Source organism: Schistocerca serialis, chromosome 6, assembly GCF_023864345.2.
Source record: "Schistocerca serialis cubense isolate TAMUIC-IGC-003099 chromosome 6, iqSchSeri2.2, whole genome shotgun sequence".
NCBI classification, from domain to species: domain Eukaryota; kingdom Metazoa; phylum Arthropoda; class Insecta; order Orthoptera; family Acrididae; genus Schistocerca; species Schistocerca serialis.
Window position 1 is genome coordinate 748990013 of NC_064643.1, and position 19919 is coordinate 749009931.

The 19919-nt window shown below is 45.9% G+C and overlaps 1 protein-coding gene across 2 annotated transcripts in view; it reads left to right on the top strand.

Moving 5' to 3' along the window:
• Positions 1–19919, top strand: part of LOC126484479 (uncharacterized) — a 451324-nt gene that overhangs the window by 202651 nt on the left and 228754 nt on the right. For both annotated transcript variants that reach the window (XM_050108007.1, XM_050108008.1), the window contains exon 3: positions 4545–4698. In XM_050108007.1, the coding sequence (XP_049963964.1) occupies positions 4546–4698 (153 nt within the window). In that variant the 5' untranslated portion in view covers position 4545. The remainder of the gene's footprint in view (positions 1–4544; positions 4699–19919) is intronic.

A 19919-nucleotide genomic window follows, 5' to 3' on the forward strand; every position in this document is an offset into this window, starting at 1 on the left:
GAGACGTGTAACCAATGGCACCCCATACCGTCACGCCGGGTGATGGTATGGGGTGCACGCTTCCAATGTACGTTCACCGCGATGTCGCCAAACACGGATGAGACCATCATGATGCTGTAAACAGAGCCTGCATTCATCCGAAAAAATGACGTTTTCCCATTCGTGTACCCAGGTTCATCGTTGAGTACACCATCGCAGGCTCTCCTGTCTGTGATACAGCGTCAAGGGTAACCGCAGCCATGGTCTCCGAGCTGATAGTCCGTGCTGCTGCAAACGTCGTCGAACTGTTCGTGCAGATGGTTGTCGTCCTGCAAACGTCCCTATCTGTTGACTCAGGGATAGAGACGTGGCTGCACGATCCGTTACAGCCATGCGGATATGATGCCTGTCATCTCGACTGCTAGTGATACGAGGCCGTTGGGATCCAGCGCGGCGTTCCTTATTATACTCCTGAACCCACCGATTCCATATTCTGCTAACAGTCACTGGATCTCGACCAACTTGAGCAGCAATCGCGATAGGCTACAATCGGACCTTTATCAATGTCGGTAACGTGATGGTACGCATTTCTCCTCCTTACACGAGGCATCACAACAATGTTTCAGATGGCAACACCGGTCAACTGCTGTTTGTGTTTGAGAAATCGTTTGGAAACTTTCCTCATGTCAGCACGTTGTAAGTGTCGCCAACGGCGCCAACCTTGTGTGAATGCTCTGAAAAGCTAATCATTTGCATATCACAGAATCTTCCTCCTGTCGGTTAAATTTTGGGACTGTAGCACGTAATCTTCGTGGTGTAGCAATTTTAATGGTCAGTAGTGTATAATGGCTTCTTTTATATTGATGCAATCGATTAATGAGAAGTTTTACTCTAGTATTTGCAACCCCTAATGAACAAATTGTGATGGCAAAGCCCAACGCAATTGGAAGATTCTGGACTCTGCTTCTTCGCACATATAATGACACCTTGGCATTCTCGTTTTAACTCCTGAGGAAGATGGCTTTAACCGCAGTCAAAAACCGAGAATTTTCAGTCAATGGCACATCCTGAGAGCCCAGGACTTTCTGTTAAGAGCGTAGGCACCCGCGACCAGAGTACGTTAACGCGGCATCATAACCAGAGAACTTTCCTGTTAATTTGTAAAATAACTGTCATTGAATATACCCGACGTCTCGGCCATGGAGGCAGTGGCGTTCTTTTGTGTCTGCTCGAAAGTTCTTATAAGCAGTATCCGTTGGCATTTTACGTTTCTCCTCATCTTCGTGAGTGGATTTTCATGAAACATGCCACAGTGTTAGGGCGCAGTTCAACGCACGCGAGTACGGCAAACAGTTCTTCAACACTACGAGCAGTTTCGTGTTTTGTGCGTCGAGCTGGTATGTTTAGGATCTCTGTTATGACGACTTTACTTTCACCTGGGTCCACAGTTGCTAAAAGTTTTCAAAATGAGTTCATCCTGCCTGCAACTAGGGTTTTTGCTTCTTTTCTGTACTATCTTATTGGCTGGAATATAGGAAAATGTAAGTACAGAGATTGTGGAACAAGCCATAAAAAGAATGAGATTTTCACTCTGCAGCGGAGTGTGCGCTGATGTGAAACTTCCTGGCAGATTAAAATTGTATGCCGGACCGAGACTCGAACTCGGGGCCTTTGCATTTCGCGGGCAAGTGCTCTACCATCTGAGCTAACCAACCACGACTCAAGCTCCGTCCTTACAGCTTTTACTTCTGCCAGCACCTCGTCTCCTACCTTCCGAACTGTATAGAAGTTTGGAAGGTAGGAGACGAGGTACTGGCAAAAGTAAAACCTGTGAGGATGGGGCGTGAGTCGTGCTTGGGTAGCTCAGATGGTAGAGCACTTGCCCGCGAAAGACAAAGGCCCCGAGTTCGAGTCTCGGTCCGGCACACAGTTTTAATGTATGATTTGTTCCAGATGTTGAAAAAATATTCAAATGTGTGAATTCCTAAGGGATCAAACTGCTGAGGTCTTCGGTCCCTAGACTTACACACTAATTAAACTAACTTAAACTAATTTATGCTGAGAACAACACATACGCACCCATGCCCGAGGGCGGACTCGAACCTCCGGTGGGAGGGGCCGCGCAATCCGTGACATGGGGCCTCAAACCGCGCGGCCACTCTGCGCGGCAGTTATTCCACAGTAGACTCCTCTATACTATCTGATCGAAAGTATCCGGACACCTCTATGTATTGTGTAATTAACTTCTAGAGAGGCATATCAGAGAATGTAAAAGGAGACGCGGGATACTGTGTAGTCAGTAGAGATAAAGTAACATCAGAATGGATCGGTCACAAAAGCTCAGTGACTTCGAATATGGACTAATCATTGGATGTCATCCTAATAAAAAGTCCATTACCGACATTTAGACCCTCCAAAGCAGTCCAGGTCGAGTGTTGCTAACGTGATGGTGAAGTGGAAAAGCGAAGGATCAATCACAGCTAAATCAAAACCAACCAGACGTGATGTACTGACAGGGAGCGTCGAGAATAGCGCTGGTTCGACGTGAGGAAAAAAAAAATTGCATGGATATGGAACCAGCGCGAGAAATCACTCATGAGTTCAAAAGTGACTGTACGTAGGGAGTTAAAAATAATGGGGAACAATGGTTGAGCAGCTGCTATTAGGCCACAAATGTCTGTAGTGAAAGCTAAGCGACATGGGGTGATGTAAACAGCGGAGTCAGTGGACAGTGGATGCCTTGAAACGAGTGATATGAAGTGATGATTCACGCTATAGCTTGTAGCGATCCGATGGAAGGATTCGAGTTTGGCGACTAGCTCGAGAACGTTACCTGCCATCATGTATAGTGCCAACAGTGTAGTACGGAACAAGTGTTGTTGCAGTACATCTACATCTACATTTACACTCCCAAGCCACCCAACGGTGTGTGGCAGAGGGCACTTTACGTGCCACTGTCATTACCTCCCTTTCCGGTTCCAGTCGCGTATGGTTCGCGGGAAGAACGACTGCCAGAAAGCCTCCGTGCGCGCTCGAATCTCTCTAATTTTACATTCCTGATCTCCTCGGGAGGTATGAGTAGGGGGAAGCAATATATTTGATACCTCATCCAGAAACGCACCCTCTCGAAACCTGGACAGCAAGCTACACCGCGATGCAGAGCGCCTCTCTTGCCGAGTCTGCCACTGGAGTTTGCTAAACATCTCCGTAACGTTATCACGCTTACCAAATAACCCTGTGACGAAACGCGCAGCTCTTCTTTGGATCTTCTCTATCTCGCCTGTCAACCCGACCTAGTACGGATCCCACACTGATGAGCAATACTCAAGTATAGGTCGAAGGAGTGTTTTGTAAACCACCTCCTTTGTTGATGGACTACATTTTATAAGGACTCTCGCAATGAACCTCAACCTGGCACCCGCCTTACCAACAATTAATTTTATATGATCATTCCACTTCAAATCGTTCCGTACGCATACTCCCAGATATTTTACAGAAGTAACTGCTACCAGTGTTTATTCCGCTATCATATAACCACACAATAAAGGATCCTTCTTTCTATGTATTCGCAATACATTACATTTGTCTACGTTAAGGGTCAGTTGCCACTCCCTGCACCAAGTGCCTATCAGCTGCAGATCTTCCTGCATTTCGCTACAATTTTCTAATGCTGCAACTTCTCTGTATACTACAGCATTATCCGCGAAAAGCCGTATGGAACTTCCGACACTATGTACTAGGTCATTTATATATATTGTGAAAAGCAATGGTCCCGTAACACTCCCCTGTGGCACGCCAGAGGTTACTTTAACGTCTGTAGACGTCTCTCCATTGAGAACAACATGCTGTGTTCTGTTTGCTAAAAACTCTTCAATCCAGCCACACAGCTGGTCTGATATTCCGTAGGCTCTTACTTTGTTTATCAGGCGACAGTGCGGAACTGTATCGAACGCCTTCCGGAAGGAAAATGGCATCTACCTGGGAGCCTGAATCTAATATTTTCTGGGTCTCATGAACAAATAAAGCGAGCTGGGTCTCACACGATCGCTGTTTCCCCGAATCCATGTTGATTCCTACAGAGTAGATTCTGAGTTTCCAGAAACGACATGATACGCGAACAAAAAACATGTTCTAAAATTCTACAACAGATCGACGTCAGAGATATAGGTCTATAGTTTTGCGCATCTGCTCGACGACCCTTCTTGAAGACTAGGACTATCTGTGCTCTTTTCCAATCATTTGGAACCTTCCGTTCCTCTAGAGACTTGCAGTACACGGCTGTTAGAAGGGGGGCAAGTATGGGGGGGGGGGTCATATTTTCTGGAGACGGGTTAAAAAATGGAGTGTAGGACTAACCGTCATGTCTTCCATCGACTTGCGAGCATCTTCATGGCAGATCTTTTATAGAGAAGAGCTGTTTTGCTGGCCTTCGTTATCAGAGAGGGAGAGCGGCGGACCTGCGGCAGAGACGCAGCGGTCTTCCCTGGAGCCGGACACCCCGGCTCGTGCCGTCGCGGCGCTGCGGTCGCCAGACTGTGACGGCGGGTGTGTTTCTTGTGTGGCAGGATGCTGAAGCACGTGCAGCTGAGCCCGTTCCGGTCGCGCTCGGACACGCTGAGCCTCAGCTCGACCGCCAGTTACTCCAGCCTGGGCAGCCCGGAGCCGCTGCTCTCCAGCCGCTCATCTTCCTACTCCAGCCTGAGCGAGGCCTCGCCTGCGGTGAGTACCTGCCGCGCTTAGCTTACCTACCACAACTACCTGCCTATATCTACTAGCTCCGTGACTTTTCCCCAGCAGAGGCACTATGCCTGCCGCATTACTGCTTCTGGATGGCCGACTATAGTATGACACATTAGCGTCCAATGTTCCTGTAGCCAGTATAGTCTACGTCAATACACACACCCGTACTCGTAGTTCATTTTCAGTTGCAAGGTACAATATACGGGGTGTTTTTTAATTTTTAAATTTTAATTCCACGTTAATATTATAAATGCAAAAGTAACTCTGCTACCTTTTCACGACTAAACCGACGAAATGATTTCAGTGAAATCAAGCGTGGAAATAGCTTGAACCATGAGGACCCGCCAGGATAGCCGAGAGCGCTAACGCGCTGCTTCCTGGACTCGGGTAGGCGCGCAAGTCCCGGATTGAATCCGCCCGGCGGATAAACGACGACGGCCGGTGTGCCGGCCAGCCTGGATGTGTTTTTAGGCGGTTTTCCACATCCTACTAGGTGAATACCGGGCTGGTCCCCACGTCCCGCCTCAGTTACACCACTCGCAGACATTTGAAACACATTCACACTATTTCACGATTTACACTAGACTCAGACAGCTAGGGTACACCTGTGTTCGATTTGTGCTTTTACCAGTGGGGGGGATGTCTTAGGGGGTTAGTATAATTACATATGTTACTAGCTTGGACCGTGGCGTTACCCATGGTTAAACAGTTATTTATAAATAGATGTTAATGCCGAAACTCACTATTGACGCGTAAGCACTATCAGAAAAGCCATCCCTTGTTATATCTTTAAAAGTACATTATAGGTGGAGCTTATTTACAAAATCATCTAAATGCAGGTATACCAGGGGAACTCAAACGGAAAGGCACATTTGTGAAAAGCTGTATTTATTCTGATGATAGAAAACTGAAACATGTGTTATTTTTCTACATAACCTCCCTGGACTTCAATGCAGTTTTCCCGACGTTTTACGAGTTTTTTTTACTTCATCAGAAAATACGTTTATCGGTTGCATCTGTAACCAATTTTGCACCGCAGCAATGACGTCTTCATCACTTTCAAATCTTCTTCCCTGTAGTGCTTCCGTTAAGGGTCCAAACATGTGAAAATCGCTTGGAGCTAGGTCTGGACTGTATGGTGGATGTTCCAGCACCTCGAATCTCAACTCCTTTATTGCGTCGGCTGTCCGTTTGGCAGAATGTGGGCGAGCGTTATCTTGCTGCAGGATGACACCTCTTCACAGTTTTCTACGCCGTTTGGATCTGATTCCAAGTTTTAGTTTCGTACGCAACACATCACATCCACCATACAATACAATCTAAAGCCTCGTTTACGCTGGGGCGACGTCTTGCAACACTGTGGCATGCTACGGAAATGTGGCGTGCGTCGTCTTGTCGTTTAGTTCTAAATGTTTTGAAATGCTTACCTACTACATAACACTTTTTCAAAATTAATAAGCATACATATTAACAGTATTAATAGTAAGATTGTATTAAAAACTTTCAGTGTTCGGCACAACAAATTTAAATTATATGTGAAGTTTTACTCCAGTGCGTGGGAAATAAACATCCCAGGTTGGGATGCATAAACTAAAACCAGAGGAGATGATGGTCTGATGCAGAGGGGGGGAAATCCCCCCCATCCCCCCCTGCAAATCGCACACTGGGGTACACTGATTCCCTCCCTGCGGGTACAGGGTGGTGGCAGGAAGAGCATCCGGCCACCCCTTAAACATTAACATGCCAAATCCGGGTAACCATGCCCGATCCTGCGTAACCGCGGGACTAGGCGCAAGCGATAGATAGCTTGAACCATGAGGATGAACATAGGCTACTTTGGAAGGCAAGGGAAAAAGACCGGCCGCCAAGAAAGTAAGCTGCGGTATGGAATATATTATCCCTTATTACACCAGTCAACATAAACCACCTTAAAAATTATTAAATTTGTTGTGTAGTGTACAGCTACTCAGACAGCACAATGCATGGATGCCCATCGTCCTCTGCACACATCACGTGACGGCAACGCAGCACATTCTGCGTCGTCGTCCGCTGGAGCAGTTGGTGGGGGCAGGGGCGCTCACATCGCGAGCTATTCTTACCCAAACAGCCAGACACTTTGGGGCAGCTCATGTTATTGCACATACAATAGTTTACTTACTCACCATCAAAAAGCTACTGATATGCGAACGCACCCGCCAGTAACAGCTAGTTAAACAAGCAATAAGGTCCATTCTCTTTTATAATTATCACTTCTTATCCATTATTTATATGTACTGGCCGCTTAGCTTTGCTGGACTATTCTCAACAGGTTATCATCCCTGCGATGAGGTCGTGGGTTTTTACTACAGGAAACCACTGCCCAAAGTTCCGTTAATTAATCAACGACTTTAACCCCAGCGTCAGTAGTTTGCTCCTACAGTGCTCTTACTACTACTGTACCTACTTTTACTAATTACTGAGCGCTGTTCCAAGTACAACTACTCGTAGTACAGTAAATGGGAGGGAGGACATCATCTGATTATACGGCAACTCCAGTTCGCAGTGTGTTCGGTCCATCCCGAAGACAAATGGTTCAAATGGCTCTGAGCACTATGGGACTTAACACCTGAGGTCATCAGTCCACTAGACTTTAGAACTACTTAAACCTAACTAACCTATAGACATCACACACATCCATGCCCGAGGCAGGATTCGAACCTGCGACCGTAGCAGTCGCGCAGTTGCAGACTGTAGCGCCTAGAACCGCTCGGCCACCTGGCCGGCAATCCGAAGACAACCAGCCCACGTGTGATGGCGGTCCTGTCGGAAGCCACCCCCTTACTCCGATCGCCTTTCAGAGACAGGAAAGGGAGCATCCATCGCATATCCCAGCCTCCATCTTCTTCGCGACGTTTGAGGTGTGCACCAGGGATGACTGACGAACCAGATTTTCCGCTGGTGCAGATTACAATCCGTTTTTGAGCTGTCATATTTGTACCGCTCACTGTTGCTGTCCTAAGTTACGTATTTTATTACCTAGCATCTTTAAGATTGCTAGATTGTCTTCATAGTTTGTCGGTTGCTTTGGATCTTGAGTATAAAATTGTCTTGTTTTTTCTTTCATTACAACCTCAGTAAGAACGGGACACTCAAATATAACACGTTGTGTGGTGTATATACGTGCATGACAGTGACACTCTTCTCATACCGGCCATTGTGGCCGAGCTGGTCTAGGCGCTTCAATCCGGAACCGCGCTGCTGCTACGGTCGCAGGTTCGAATCCTGCCACGGGCATGGATGTGTGTGATGTCTTTAAGTTAGTTAGGTTTAAGTAGTTCTAAGCCTAGGGGACTGATGACCTCAGATGGTAAGTCCCATAGTGCTCAGAGCCATTTGAACCATTTGACCTCTTCTCATTCCTTTTTCCGCATTATCTGTAGGTACGCATGGTGCGGCTGTGGTTTGTGACATGATGGTTCTACATCTACATCTATATTTATACTCCGCAAGCCACCCAACGGTGGGTGGCGGAGGGCACTTTACGTGCTACTGTCATTACCTCCCTTTCCTGTTCCAGTCGCGTATGGTTCGCGGGAAGAACGACTGCCGGAAAGCCTCCGTGCGCGCTCGAATCTCTCTAATTTTACATTCGTGATCTCCTCGGGAGCTATAAGTAGGGAGGAAGCAATATATTCGATACCTCATCCAGAAACGCACCCTCTCGAAACCTGGACAGCAAACTACACTGCGATGCAGAGCGCCTCTCTTGCAGAGTCTGCCACTTGAGTTTGCTAAACATTTCCGTAACGCTATCACGCTTGCCAAATAACCCTGTGACGAAACGCGCCGCTCTTCTTTGGATCTTCTCAATCTCCTCTGTCAACCCGACCTGGTACGCATCCCACATTGATGAGCAATACTCAAGTATAGGTCGAACGAGTGTTTTGTAAGCCAACTGCTTTGTTTATGGACTACATTTTCTAACGACTCTCCCAATGAATCTCAACCTGGCACCACCTTACCAACAATTAATTTTATATGATCATTCCACTTCAAATCGTTCCGTACGCATACTCCCAGATATTTTACAGACGTAACTGCTACCAGTGTTTGTTCCGCTATCATATAATCATACAATAAAGGATCCTTCTTTCTATGTATTCGAAATTCATAACATTTGTCTCTGTTAAGTGTCAGTTGCTACTCTCTGCACCAAATGCCTATCCGCTGGAGATCTTCCTGCATTTCGCTGCTACTTCTCTCTATACTACAACATCATCTGCGAAAAGCCGCATGGATCAGACACTTGCTTGAAAATAAAATGAAAATGAAAACGCTTGCAGCCGTCAGATGTTTTATCTGTGATGTTTCACAAGGTATTTTCAATGTGTTTTTACTTATGTGTAGGTAGAGTCAATCTAAACAAAGACTGCTCAAAAGAGTCGCTATCTTGTTGGAAAACGTGACTCGTTCTCACTAGTAGTAACACTTTCTTCAAAATGTCGTTTAACACATCCAGTCGAGAGAGCGAATTTAGTGCAAGTGTAGTCCAGTGGTAGCGAAGCAGAAAGAAATGCCCCTAGCAGCAGGTAGTTCCGAGGTTCTGACGTGGTGTGTCGGCCCGTTGCCTACCTCGGGGAATATTGGAATTCTCTGTAAGGCAGTGAGCCACACTAGAAAAGTTTCTGACGAAACGTGCCTTTCTTTGCGGTACGAGATGTGACCACAAGAGTGGCAGCCACGATCCGGGCCGAAGGTCGGCGCGCTTGTCGGCTGCCGGACCTCGGCGGCTAGCTGGCCGGCCGCGGGCGCGAGTTCGTTGCTCTGCTGGCGCGGCGGACCGCCGAGTGGGCGTCGGCCCCCACCAGCTGCGGCGACCGCGCCCTCTGTCCGGCTACTGGTCGCTCCGTACCGCGGCCGGTAGGGAAACCCGCCATCACAGAGCTTCTGTACGGCGCCCTTACTCTGACCTCTAGAGCTATTTTACTTTCCAGTTTATCTACCGTATTATTTATTCGAAAATGTAACCTGGTCAATTGAAGGAAGGCAGTCAAGGTTGGAGCAGATTAAAACTGCGTGCCGGACCGAGACTAGAACTCGGGACCTTTGCCTTTCGCTGGCAAGTGCTCTACCAACTGAGCTACCCAAGCACGACTCACGCCCCGTCCTCACAGCTTTACTTCTGCCAGTATCTCGTCTCCTACCTTCCAAACTTTACAGAAGCTCTCCTGCACAATGGTCCCGAGTTGGAGTCTCGGTCCTGCACACAGTTTTAATCTGCCAGGAAATTTCATATCAGCGCACACTCCGCTGCAGAGTGAAAATCTCATTCTGGAAACATCACCTAGGCTGTGGCTAAGCCATGTATCCGCAATATCCTTTCTTTCAGGAGTGCTGCTTCTGCAGGGTTCACAGGAGAGCTTCTGTAAAGTTTGGAAGGTAGGAGACGAGATACTGGCAGAAGTAAAGCTGTGAGGACGGGGCGTGTGTCGTGCTTGGGTAGCTCAGTTGGTAGAGCACTTGCCCGCGAAAGGCAAAGGTCCCGAGTTCGAGTCTCGGTCCGGCACACAGTTTTAATCTGCTAGGAAGTTTCATATCAGCGCACACTCCGCTGCAGAGTGAAAATCTCATTCAAGGTTGGAGCATTTCTCCGATGTTTTTCAACCTCTACACTGGGCATGCAGTAACGGAAACCAAAGAGAAATTTGAACAGGGTATTCACATTTAGAAAGGAACCCGCCATGGTAGCCGAGAGCACTGACGCGCTGCTTCCTGGACTCTGGTAGGCGCATCGGCCCCGGATCGAATCCGCCCGGCGGATTAACGACAACAGCTGGTGGTGCCGGCCAGCCTGGATGTGGTTTTTAGGCGGTTTTCCACATTCTACTAGGTGAATACCGGGCTGGTCCCCACGTCCCGCCTCAGTTCCACGACTCGCAGACATTTGAAACACGTTCACAGTATTTCACGACATACACTAGATGCAGACAGCTCGGGTCCACTACTTCCGTCCCTGTGGGGTACGGGGTGGCGGCAGGAAGGGCATCCAGCCACCCCTTCAAATTAACCATGCCAATTCCGTACTTCACTCTGCCGACCCTGCGCATAATGCGGGATAAAGGCGGTAGTAAAAGAAAAAAAAAAACGAATTCATGTTCAGAAAGGAGATATAAAAACTTAGCGATTACTTCGCAATTCCGCCAGAGACGGCAAAGGACTAGCAAGAGCAGTTGAATGAAATCGATGGTGTTTTGGAAACATGCTGTAGGCTGAAGAACAACATAAGGAAAACAAGCGTTCAGAATGAAAATTTTCACTCTGCAGCGGGGTGTGCGCTGATATGAAACTTCCTGGCAGATTAAAACTGTATGTCGGACCGAGACTCGAACTCGGGACCTTTGCCTTTCGCGGACAAGTGCTCTACCAGCTGAGCTACCCAAGCACGATTCCGGCAGGAGAGCTTCTGCGAAGTTTGGAAGGTAGGAGACGAGGCACTGGCGGAAGTAAAGCTGTGACGACGGGGCGGGAGTCGTGCTTGGGTAACTTGCCCGCGAAAGAGATAGGTCCCGAGTCCGAGCGTCGGTGCGGTACACAATGTTAATTTGCCAGGAAGTTTTAAAACAGGAGTAACGAAATGTACTCGAATTAAATCAAGTAATGCTGACATGATTAGATTAGGAAACCACACACTAATAGGAAAAATTTAATTTTGCTATTTGGGAAGCAAAATAACTGAAGATCGTCGAAGCAGAGAGGATATAACATGGAGACTGGCAATAGCAAGAATGGCGTTTTCGCAAAATAGAAATTAACAACATTGTATATAAATTATAGTGCTAGGAAGTCTTTTCCGAACGCAAATAGTTCAGACGACTAAAGAGAAGTGTTTTGAAACGTGGTGATACAGAAGAAAGTTGAAAATTAGATTTGTAGATTCAATAACTAATAAGTGGGAACTGAATAAAATTGTCGGAAAAAGGAATTTGTGCCACAATTTGACTGAAAGAAGTGATTGATGGATAGGACACATCCCGAGGCGTCAATAAATCGTCAGTTGGGTAATGGAAGAAAGTGTGGGGAGGTTAAAAAAGGAAAAAAAGTGTAGACCTGAATACAGTAAGCTCGTTTAAATGGATGCTTGCACAGGATAGTCTAGCGTCGAGAGCTGCGGCAAACCAGTCTTCGGACTCAAGACCACACAACATACACAACATCAATAATAACAACCACAACGTGAATGACATTACATCTAACATCAGATCGGGATTTTACACTTCCAGTACTTTATACGTCACACTCCCTTAATAATCGATCATTTTAATGTGAAACATAGTAATAAAATAACAGTAACAGAATAAAAAAGATTTGAAACAAGGCTTGAATTTGTCTTGTGTCATTCGAAATAGTAGTCTTGTCTAACACTACAACCAATACTACTACTGTGATACGGGAAACATTCTGATGGAAGAAGGAAGGATGAGGAGGAAAATTTTTGTCCCCTCCCAAAAGGAGGACGTAAAGCAACAAACAGTTTGTCACACCTGAATAGAGACATTAGGAAACGAAAATTGAAATGTTTTGGACATGTTCAAAGACTCCCGGAAAGACGTACTGAAAGACTCCCAACAATGAGGCGTACGCACAAGATTGTGACACCCGTCGGAAAATTGAAGAATATGCTATGGACCCAAAAAATACCCCGAGAAAGTCCATAGAGAAGCAGTAGAAGTAGAAGACAGGAATTTGTTCAGTCAAGTGGAAAAGCGTCGTGTCGTGCAGCGAGAGAATGAGGTTCCAAACAAAACCAGGAAGCAAGTGAACGGGCAGACCGTTTCGCTGCGTACGGACGAGTTTTACACATAATCAACAGTTTTATAAACTATTTCTTTTTCCTGTTGTATCTGCAGCTGTCCTTCGTAGCATATTCCTCCTCAGAAAAAATTTAGGTACTTTCGCTTTCTGTATCATTCCTACGTTTGTCACCGATTAAAGGTAACGAAGTCGTTCTGTTCGCAAATACTTTCTCCCTCAGTCTGGTGTACTCCGGTTCCAACTGGATATTCACAGGATAGTCCACGAAATCTGCAAGTAATTCCGAGTACCAAAAAGAGAACCAGAACAGCCAGCCAGAATACCGACTGCTTTGTGACGGACCCGGGACCCGTTTAAGCTGCGTGAGTCTCCAACCGTAGCATATTCCTCCTTAAAATAAATTTAAAAAAATGGCACTTTAGCTTTCTGTATCACTCATACATCTGTTACCGATTAAAGGTAACGCAGACGTTCTGTTCGCCAATACTCCCTCCCTCAGTCTGGTGTACTCCGCGTCCAACTGGCTATTGACACGATAGTCCAAGAAATCGGCAAGTACTTCCGAGTACCAGAAAGAGGACCAGGGTAGCCAGACAGAATACCGACTGCTTTGTGACGGACTCGTGTAAGCTGCGTGAGTCTCCAGCAAGCGGCATACGGCGCGAGCGGTCGCAGCGACGCGCGAAGAAGGAAACGCCAGCGTGGCGCAGAGCCTCCGACCCTCTTAATGCGTCCAATTAAGAGCTGCTTTTTGTGACGGCTCGCGACCTCGCTTCCTGGCGCCAACACAGCTCTGTGGCTCCTCCGTCCGGGTGTCAGACGAAAGCCGACGCTCACAAAACGTACGTGCAGCGCATCGTTATCAAAAGGCTGCAGTGTGTCGGTACCTCGTGATCTCTGCGACATTGCACGAGTCCGACATCTTCTGTCGCTTCTCTGATTAGAACACGCGGTGTGAACGACTCTGTCGTCAGATGTGACCGGATTAATTTCGTTGTATACAGGGTGAAAAGTATTTAAACCGACAAATTCTGGGAGGTTTTAGGGGATATCAAAATAAATATTTTTCCCTAATGTCATTTTTTTCCTATGAGGATTATTTAAACCGGTGGAGGCCGTATTACGCTCTTCATTTGTTAGAGGTCGTATTACGATCTTCAGCCGTTAGAGGGTGTAATAGGCTCTTCATTTGTAGGCAACTGCTGTCCACCAGTGTAGTAGTGCATTGTCTCTGTTTACTAATGGAGCGATACACCTGGAGTGAGTACACTGATATGGTTGGTGCCTACTACGTAGCACACCACAGTGGACGAGCTTCACAGCGGTTTTATCAACAACAATGTCCTAATCGCCGTATCCCTCATCATACGACCTTTGCTGCTGTGTACCAACGTCTGCGTGAGACCGGGTCATTTAGCAGATTACCTGAACAGGGACACCGTCGCACGGTAAGGAAGCTGCAATTTGAGGAAGCTGTCTTGCAGCATGTGGAGCGGGATCCTTCAATCAGCACTCGTGCAATTGCATGTAACATGGGGACGAATCAGACGAATGTAAGAACAACACTTCGAGAGCAATTGTTACGTCCATTTCACTTACAGCGTGTCCACAACCTGGAACCAGTTAATTATTCACCCAGAGCACAGTTTTCGCAGTGGTACCTGGAACAGTGTGAAAAGCAGCCTACATTTCCATCCTCTGTGTTGTTTACCGATGAAGCAACATTCGGGAGTGATGGAGTCTTCAACATGCACAATTCGCATATTTGGAGTGCGGATAACCCACATGCCATAGTTACTAGCGCTCATCCAGTGCGGCTCTTCGTTAATTTATGGGTCGGTGTTGCTGGGGACTGTTTAATTGGACCGTATCTGCTACCTAGGCCATTAAATGGTAGGCACTACTACAATTTTATCGCCAGAGCATTGCCAGAATTGCTTAAAGACGACCCGCTCCCTACAAGACAACGCATGTGGTTCCAACATGACGGGGCGCCGGCACATTTCAGTAGTCGTGTGCGTCGATTCCTGGACCGACGGTTCCCAGAAACCTTGATTGGCAGAGATGGTCCTGTACCATGGCCTGCTCGATCCCCAGATAAGTCCACTCTGGACTTTTTTTGTGTGGAGAGATGCGCAACCTTGTTTACGCAACTCCTGTTGCATCAGAAGAGGATCTGGTTGCCCGGATAGTAGCAGCAACAGGAAAAATTCAGGATACTCCTGGGGTTTTTTCCCGTATCAGACAGAACATGATCCGACGGTGTAACCTTTGTTTACGTGTCAATGGAGGCATTTTTGAATATCTACTGTAATTGAAATTGGGTTGTGTTAATGTGTTGTCTCTTGGTCATACAAAAATGGAAAAGTGTTCGTTGGTTTAATTAATTTGCCGCCAGAGAAATCTTCCTCTACCGGTTTAAATACTCCTCATAGGAAAAAATGACATTAGGGAAAAATATTTATTTTGATGTCCCCTACAACCTCCCAGAGTTTGTCGGTTTAATTACTTTTCACCCTGTATATAGTTGATGCTCTACTTCCAAGAAATTAGGCCACTGCTCGAGAAACACTCTTGAACAATTGTGGAATTTCGCAGTCAGTGACAAGAGTAATTAAAAATATTCAGAATGTTCCATTTATCTCGAACACACAAAATACCTTTTTGTTCTGAATCATAAGTCTTCTTCCTGACTGGTGTGATGCAACCTCCACGAATTCACCTCCTGTGCCAACCTCTTCATCTCATAGTAGCACTTGCAACCTACTGTACGTTCTCAATTATTTGCGGGGTATATTCCGATCTCTGTCTTCCTCTACAGTTTTTACCCTCTACAGCCCCCTCTAGTACCATGGAAGTCATTCCCTGATGTCTTAACAGATGTCCTATTGTCATATTGTCCCTTCTTCTGGTCAATGTTTGCCTTCTACTCCTTTCCTCGCCAATTCTGCGGAGAACCTCCTCATTGCTTACCTTATCAGTTCACCTAATTTTCAACATTCGTTTCTATCACTACATCTCAAATGTTCCGATTCTCTTCTATTCCGATTTTTCCGCAGCGCATGTCTCACTGCAACAATGCTGTGCTCCAGACATATATTCTCAAAAATTTCTTTTTCAGATTAAGAAATATGTTTGATACTATCAGATTTCTCTTGTCCAGGAATGCCCTTTTTGCCAGTGCTGGTCTGCTCTTTATGTCCTCCTTGCTCCATTCATCATGGGTTATTTTGCTGAGTAGGTAGCTCAAAATGGTTCAAATGGCTCTAAGGTCATCAGTCCCTTAGAACTACTTAAACCTAACTAACCTAAGGACATCACACACATCCACGCCCGAAGCAGGATTCGAACCTGCGACCGTAGTAGCGGCGCAGATCCGGATTGAAGCGCCTAAGAACCGCTCGGCCACAGCGGCCGGCCTGAACAGGTAGCAGATTCCGTAATGTCATCTACTTCGGGATGACCAATCCAGATGTTAAGTTTCCCGCTGTTTTTATTTCTGCTCCTTTCATTACTTTTGTCTTTCTTCGATTTATTCTCCGTACATATTCTGCACTCATTAGACTGTCAGTAACATTCAACAGGTCCTGTAATTCTTCTTCACTTTCGCTGAGAATAGCAATGTCACCAGCGAATTTCATTGATATCCTTTCACTTCGAACTTTAATCCCACTTTTCAATCTTTATTTTATTTCTGAAACTGCTTCTTGGATGTAGAGCTTGGGCAGTAGGTGCGAAAGACTACGTCCCTGTCCCACACCCTTTATAATCCGAGCCCTTCTTTCTTTGCCTTCCACTGATATTGTTCCCTCTTGGTAGTTGTACATATTGTATATTATCCAACTTTCCCTAGAACGTGTTCCCATTTTCCCAAGAATTTCTCATATCTTGCACCATTTTTCGCTGTGGAATACTTTTAGCAGGTCGGTAAATCCTGTGAGCGTGTCTTGATTTTTCTTTTCAGTCTTGCTTACTTCATCAACCGCAACGTCAGAACTGTCTCTCTGGTGCCTTTATATATCCTAAAGCCAAACTGACTATCATCTAACAGACCCTCAACTTTCTTATCGATTCTTCTGCATATTACTCTTGTCAGCAACTTGAATACATGAGCTGTTAAGCTGATAGTGCGAAAATTCTCGCACTTGTAGGCACTTGTAGTCTTCGGAATTTTATGTATGATTTTTTTTCCGAAAACACTTTTTTATACAGAAGCAAAATCAAAAATGTATCAAGCGAATTTTGTCTAGCTACCAGGCGCACAGTAACCAACATGACTGGCTTCTTTGTGACTTCGTTCGTCACGACGATATTAACAGTATTAAGTCTTTTTTAAACAGGACCCTATATTTGTTTACTCGGTAATCCACTTCCTGTCCTCGAGACCTTTTTCAAAACCAATGGCAGTGTACCATTAGCGTAAACATGACATTGCAAAAAACGTAATAATTTTTATGTAGCTCCATATATTGTAGCAGAAATAAAATAAAAATAGCCATAGTGTATCTGTCCTCACCAAGGTTTTCCCTTGATAGTAAAGCAAGTGAAGATAACGGGAGTTCTATCATAAATATTTCTTATTGGCATCCCCCCCCCCTGTCCCACTACTAGCGTGCCATGTATTTGGCTGAAAACACCGGGTCGTATTTCGGGTGGTCGATTCTAAACTTGGAGGCCGGCCGGAGTGGCCGTGCGGTTCTGGGCGCTACAGTCTGGAGCCGAGCGACCGCTACGGCCGCAGGTTCGAATCCTGCCTCCGGCATGGATGTGTGTGATGTCCTTAGGTTAGGTAGGTTTAATTAGTTCTAAGTTCTAGGCGACTGATGACCTCAGAAGTTAAGTCGCATAGTGCTCAGAGCCATTTGAACCATTTGAACCATCTAAACTTGGAAATAGAAACTAATCCAAACAGCTCATACTCACCACTGTACACGTACTCGAAAAGCCAGCTGTTCAAATCTATCTGGTTTCCCTATAGCGCTTAAGGTCAATGTGAGGATTGTTCTTTTGAAAATGACGCTCCTAATTTGCTTCCCGAAGCCAAGCTTGTGCTCCATCTGTAACGATCTCCGTGTCGGTGAGACATTAAATCTTCTTTTCTTTGGTTGTCAGGAAAATATTGAGACTCGCAATACTCTAACAAAGTCGTATAGTGCCACATTCCACTCCCCCTCTCCCAGCTCGCTGGTATGTGACTGTATGGGATGTACAGCAGTACAACACCATGCCAGTACACTTAAGCACGGAATATAAGATACAAGTAAATCAATGAATAAAAGTAAAAAGAGAAACAGATAAACTGCAAGGCAATCGGGTGTTTTCACGTTCACTCATTCAAGAGACCTGTATCTTCTGGAGCTGTATGAAACATCCATATGACAAGCTGATTAGTTCTCCCAAAAAGTCTAATGATCTTTCAGATCCCTCATTTCTTCTTATTGTTGTTGTTGTTGTGGTCTTCAGTCCTGAGACTGGTTTGATGCAGCTCTCCATGCTACTCTATCCTGTGCAAGCTTCTTCATCTCCCAGTACCTACTGCAACCTACATCCTTCTGAATCTGCTTAGTGTATTGATCTCTTGGTCTCCCTCTACGATTTTTACCCTCCACGCTGCCCTCCAATGCTAAATTTGTGATCCCTTGATGCCTCAAAACATGTCCTACCAATCGATCCCTTCTTCTAGTCAAGTTGTGCCACAAACTTCTCTTCTCCCCAATCCTATTCAATACCTCCTCATTAGTTACGTGATCTACCCACCTTATCTTCAGCATTCTTCTGTAGCACCACATTTCGAAAGCTTCTATTCTCTTCTTGTCCAAACTGGTTATCGTCCATGTTTCACTTCCATACATGGCTACACTCCATACAAATACTTTTAGAAACGACTTCCTGATACTTAAATCTATACTCGATGTTAACAAATTTCTCTTCTTCAGAAACGCTTTCCTTGCCATTGCCAGTCTACATGTTATATCCTCTCTACTTCGACCATCATCAGTTATTTTACTCCCTAAATAGCAAAACTCCTTTACTACTTTAAGTGTCTCATTTCCTAATCTAATCCCCTCAGCATCACCCGATTTAATTTGACTACATTCCATTATCCTCGTTTTGCTTTTGTTGATGTTCATCTTATATCCTCCTTTCAAGACACTGTCCATTCCGTTCAACTGCTCTTCCAAGTCCTTTGCTGTCTCTGACAGAATTACAATGTCATCGGCGAACCTCAAAGTTTTTACTTCTTCTCCATGAAGTTTAATAGCTACTCCGAATTTTTCTTTTGTTTCCTTCACTGCTTGCTCAATATACATTTGAATAACATCGGGGATAGGCTACAACCCTGCCTCACTCCCTTCCCAATCACTGCTTCCCTTTCATGCCCCTGTTCTTATTATGACATACTTTATTCTTCATACGCAAACAACATAATTTAAATCAGCTATTGGAAACGATATGTGTTTACATCCCCTGAAAAACTCGTATTACAGGGACGTTATTTACCTTTTTATATAGTTTCCTGTTGTCTTTAAAATTTTCCTCCGGCGCGGGCCGGAGTGGCCGAGCGGTTCTAGGCGCTACAGTCTGGAACCGCGCGACCGCTACAGTCGCAGGTTCGAATCCTGCCTCGGGCATGGATGTGTGTGATGTCTGTAGTTTAGTCACGTTTAAGTAGTTCTAAGTTCTAGGGGACTGATGACCTCAGAAGTTAAGTCCCATAGTGCTCAGAGCCATTTGAACCATTTTTTCCTCTGGCGATATTTAATTTGCAGTTAATTTCTGAATGATGACTCAAAGCAACAAAATATCGATTTCGCTTCTGGTACAAAGCATTCGAAACGGAACAGTCACGAACTTTATGATGCTAAAGTGTGCTGTTGCAAACCCTCAGCAGGAGAGACCTGAAATTCTCGGGCGCATGTTCATAACGCGTGTCATAACACACTTCGTTACATCCATACCGCGTCTTAGGACGGGCATATAATCTCTCGCGATTGCTTTTTTTCCGCCTCAGATTATTTTACCTCATAGCAAACGCTGCTTACTACTTCCTCGTGGAGAAGGAAGGCCGAGTTACACAAAGCGTGCACGCTTCAGGTAAGCGGGCGTATCTCCGCGATAAGCGCGCTCCACTTTCACTGGCGGCCAGTGGTCGGTGCAACGAGATGCCACAACTGCCCTGGTCGTTCGCTGCCGGTGCGTTGCAGTGGCTGTCAGCAGCCGGCGCGGAGAAAGTGGAAACAGCAAGGGGCAGGGACGCAATTAAGCAACGCCCTTCATTGTCTAGGGCCATCCTTTGCTCGCTGCTGGCGAGTGAGCTTCTTAATTACTCGGGGGCGGCTTTCTTTTGCATGGAGTAGGAGTAACACAGTCGCGTGTAAGCGCACAGTAGCGAAGTGTGCCTGGCACAG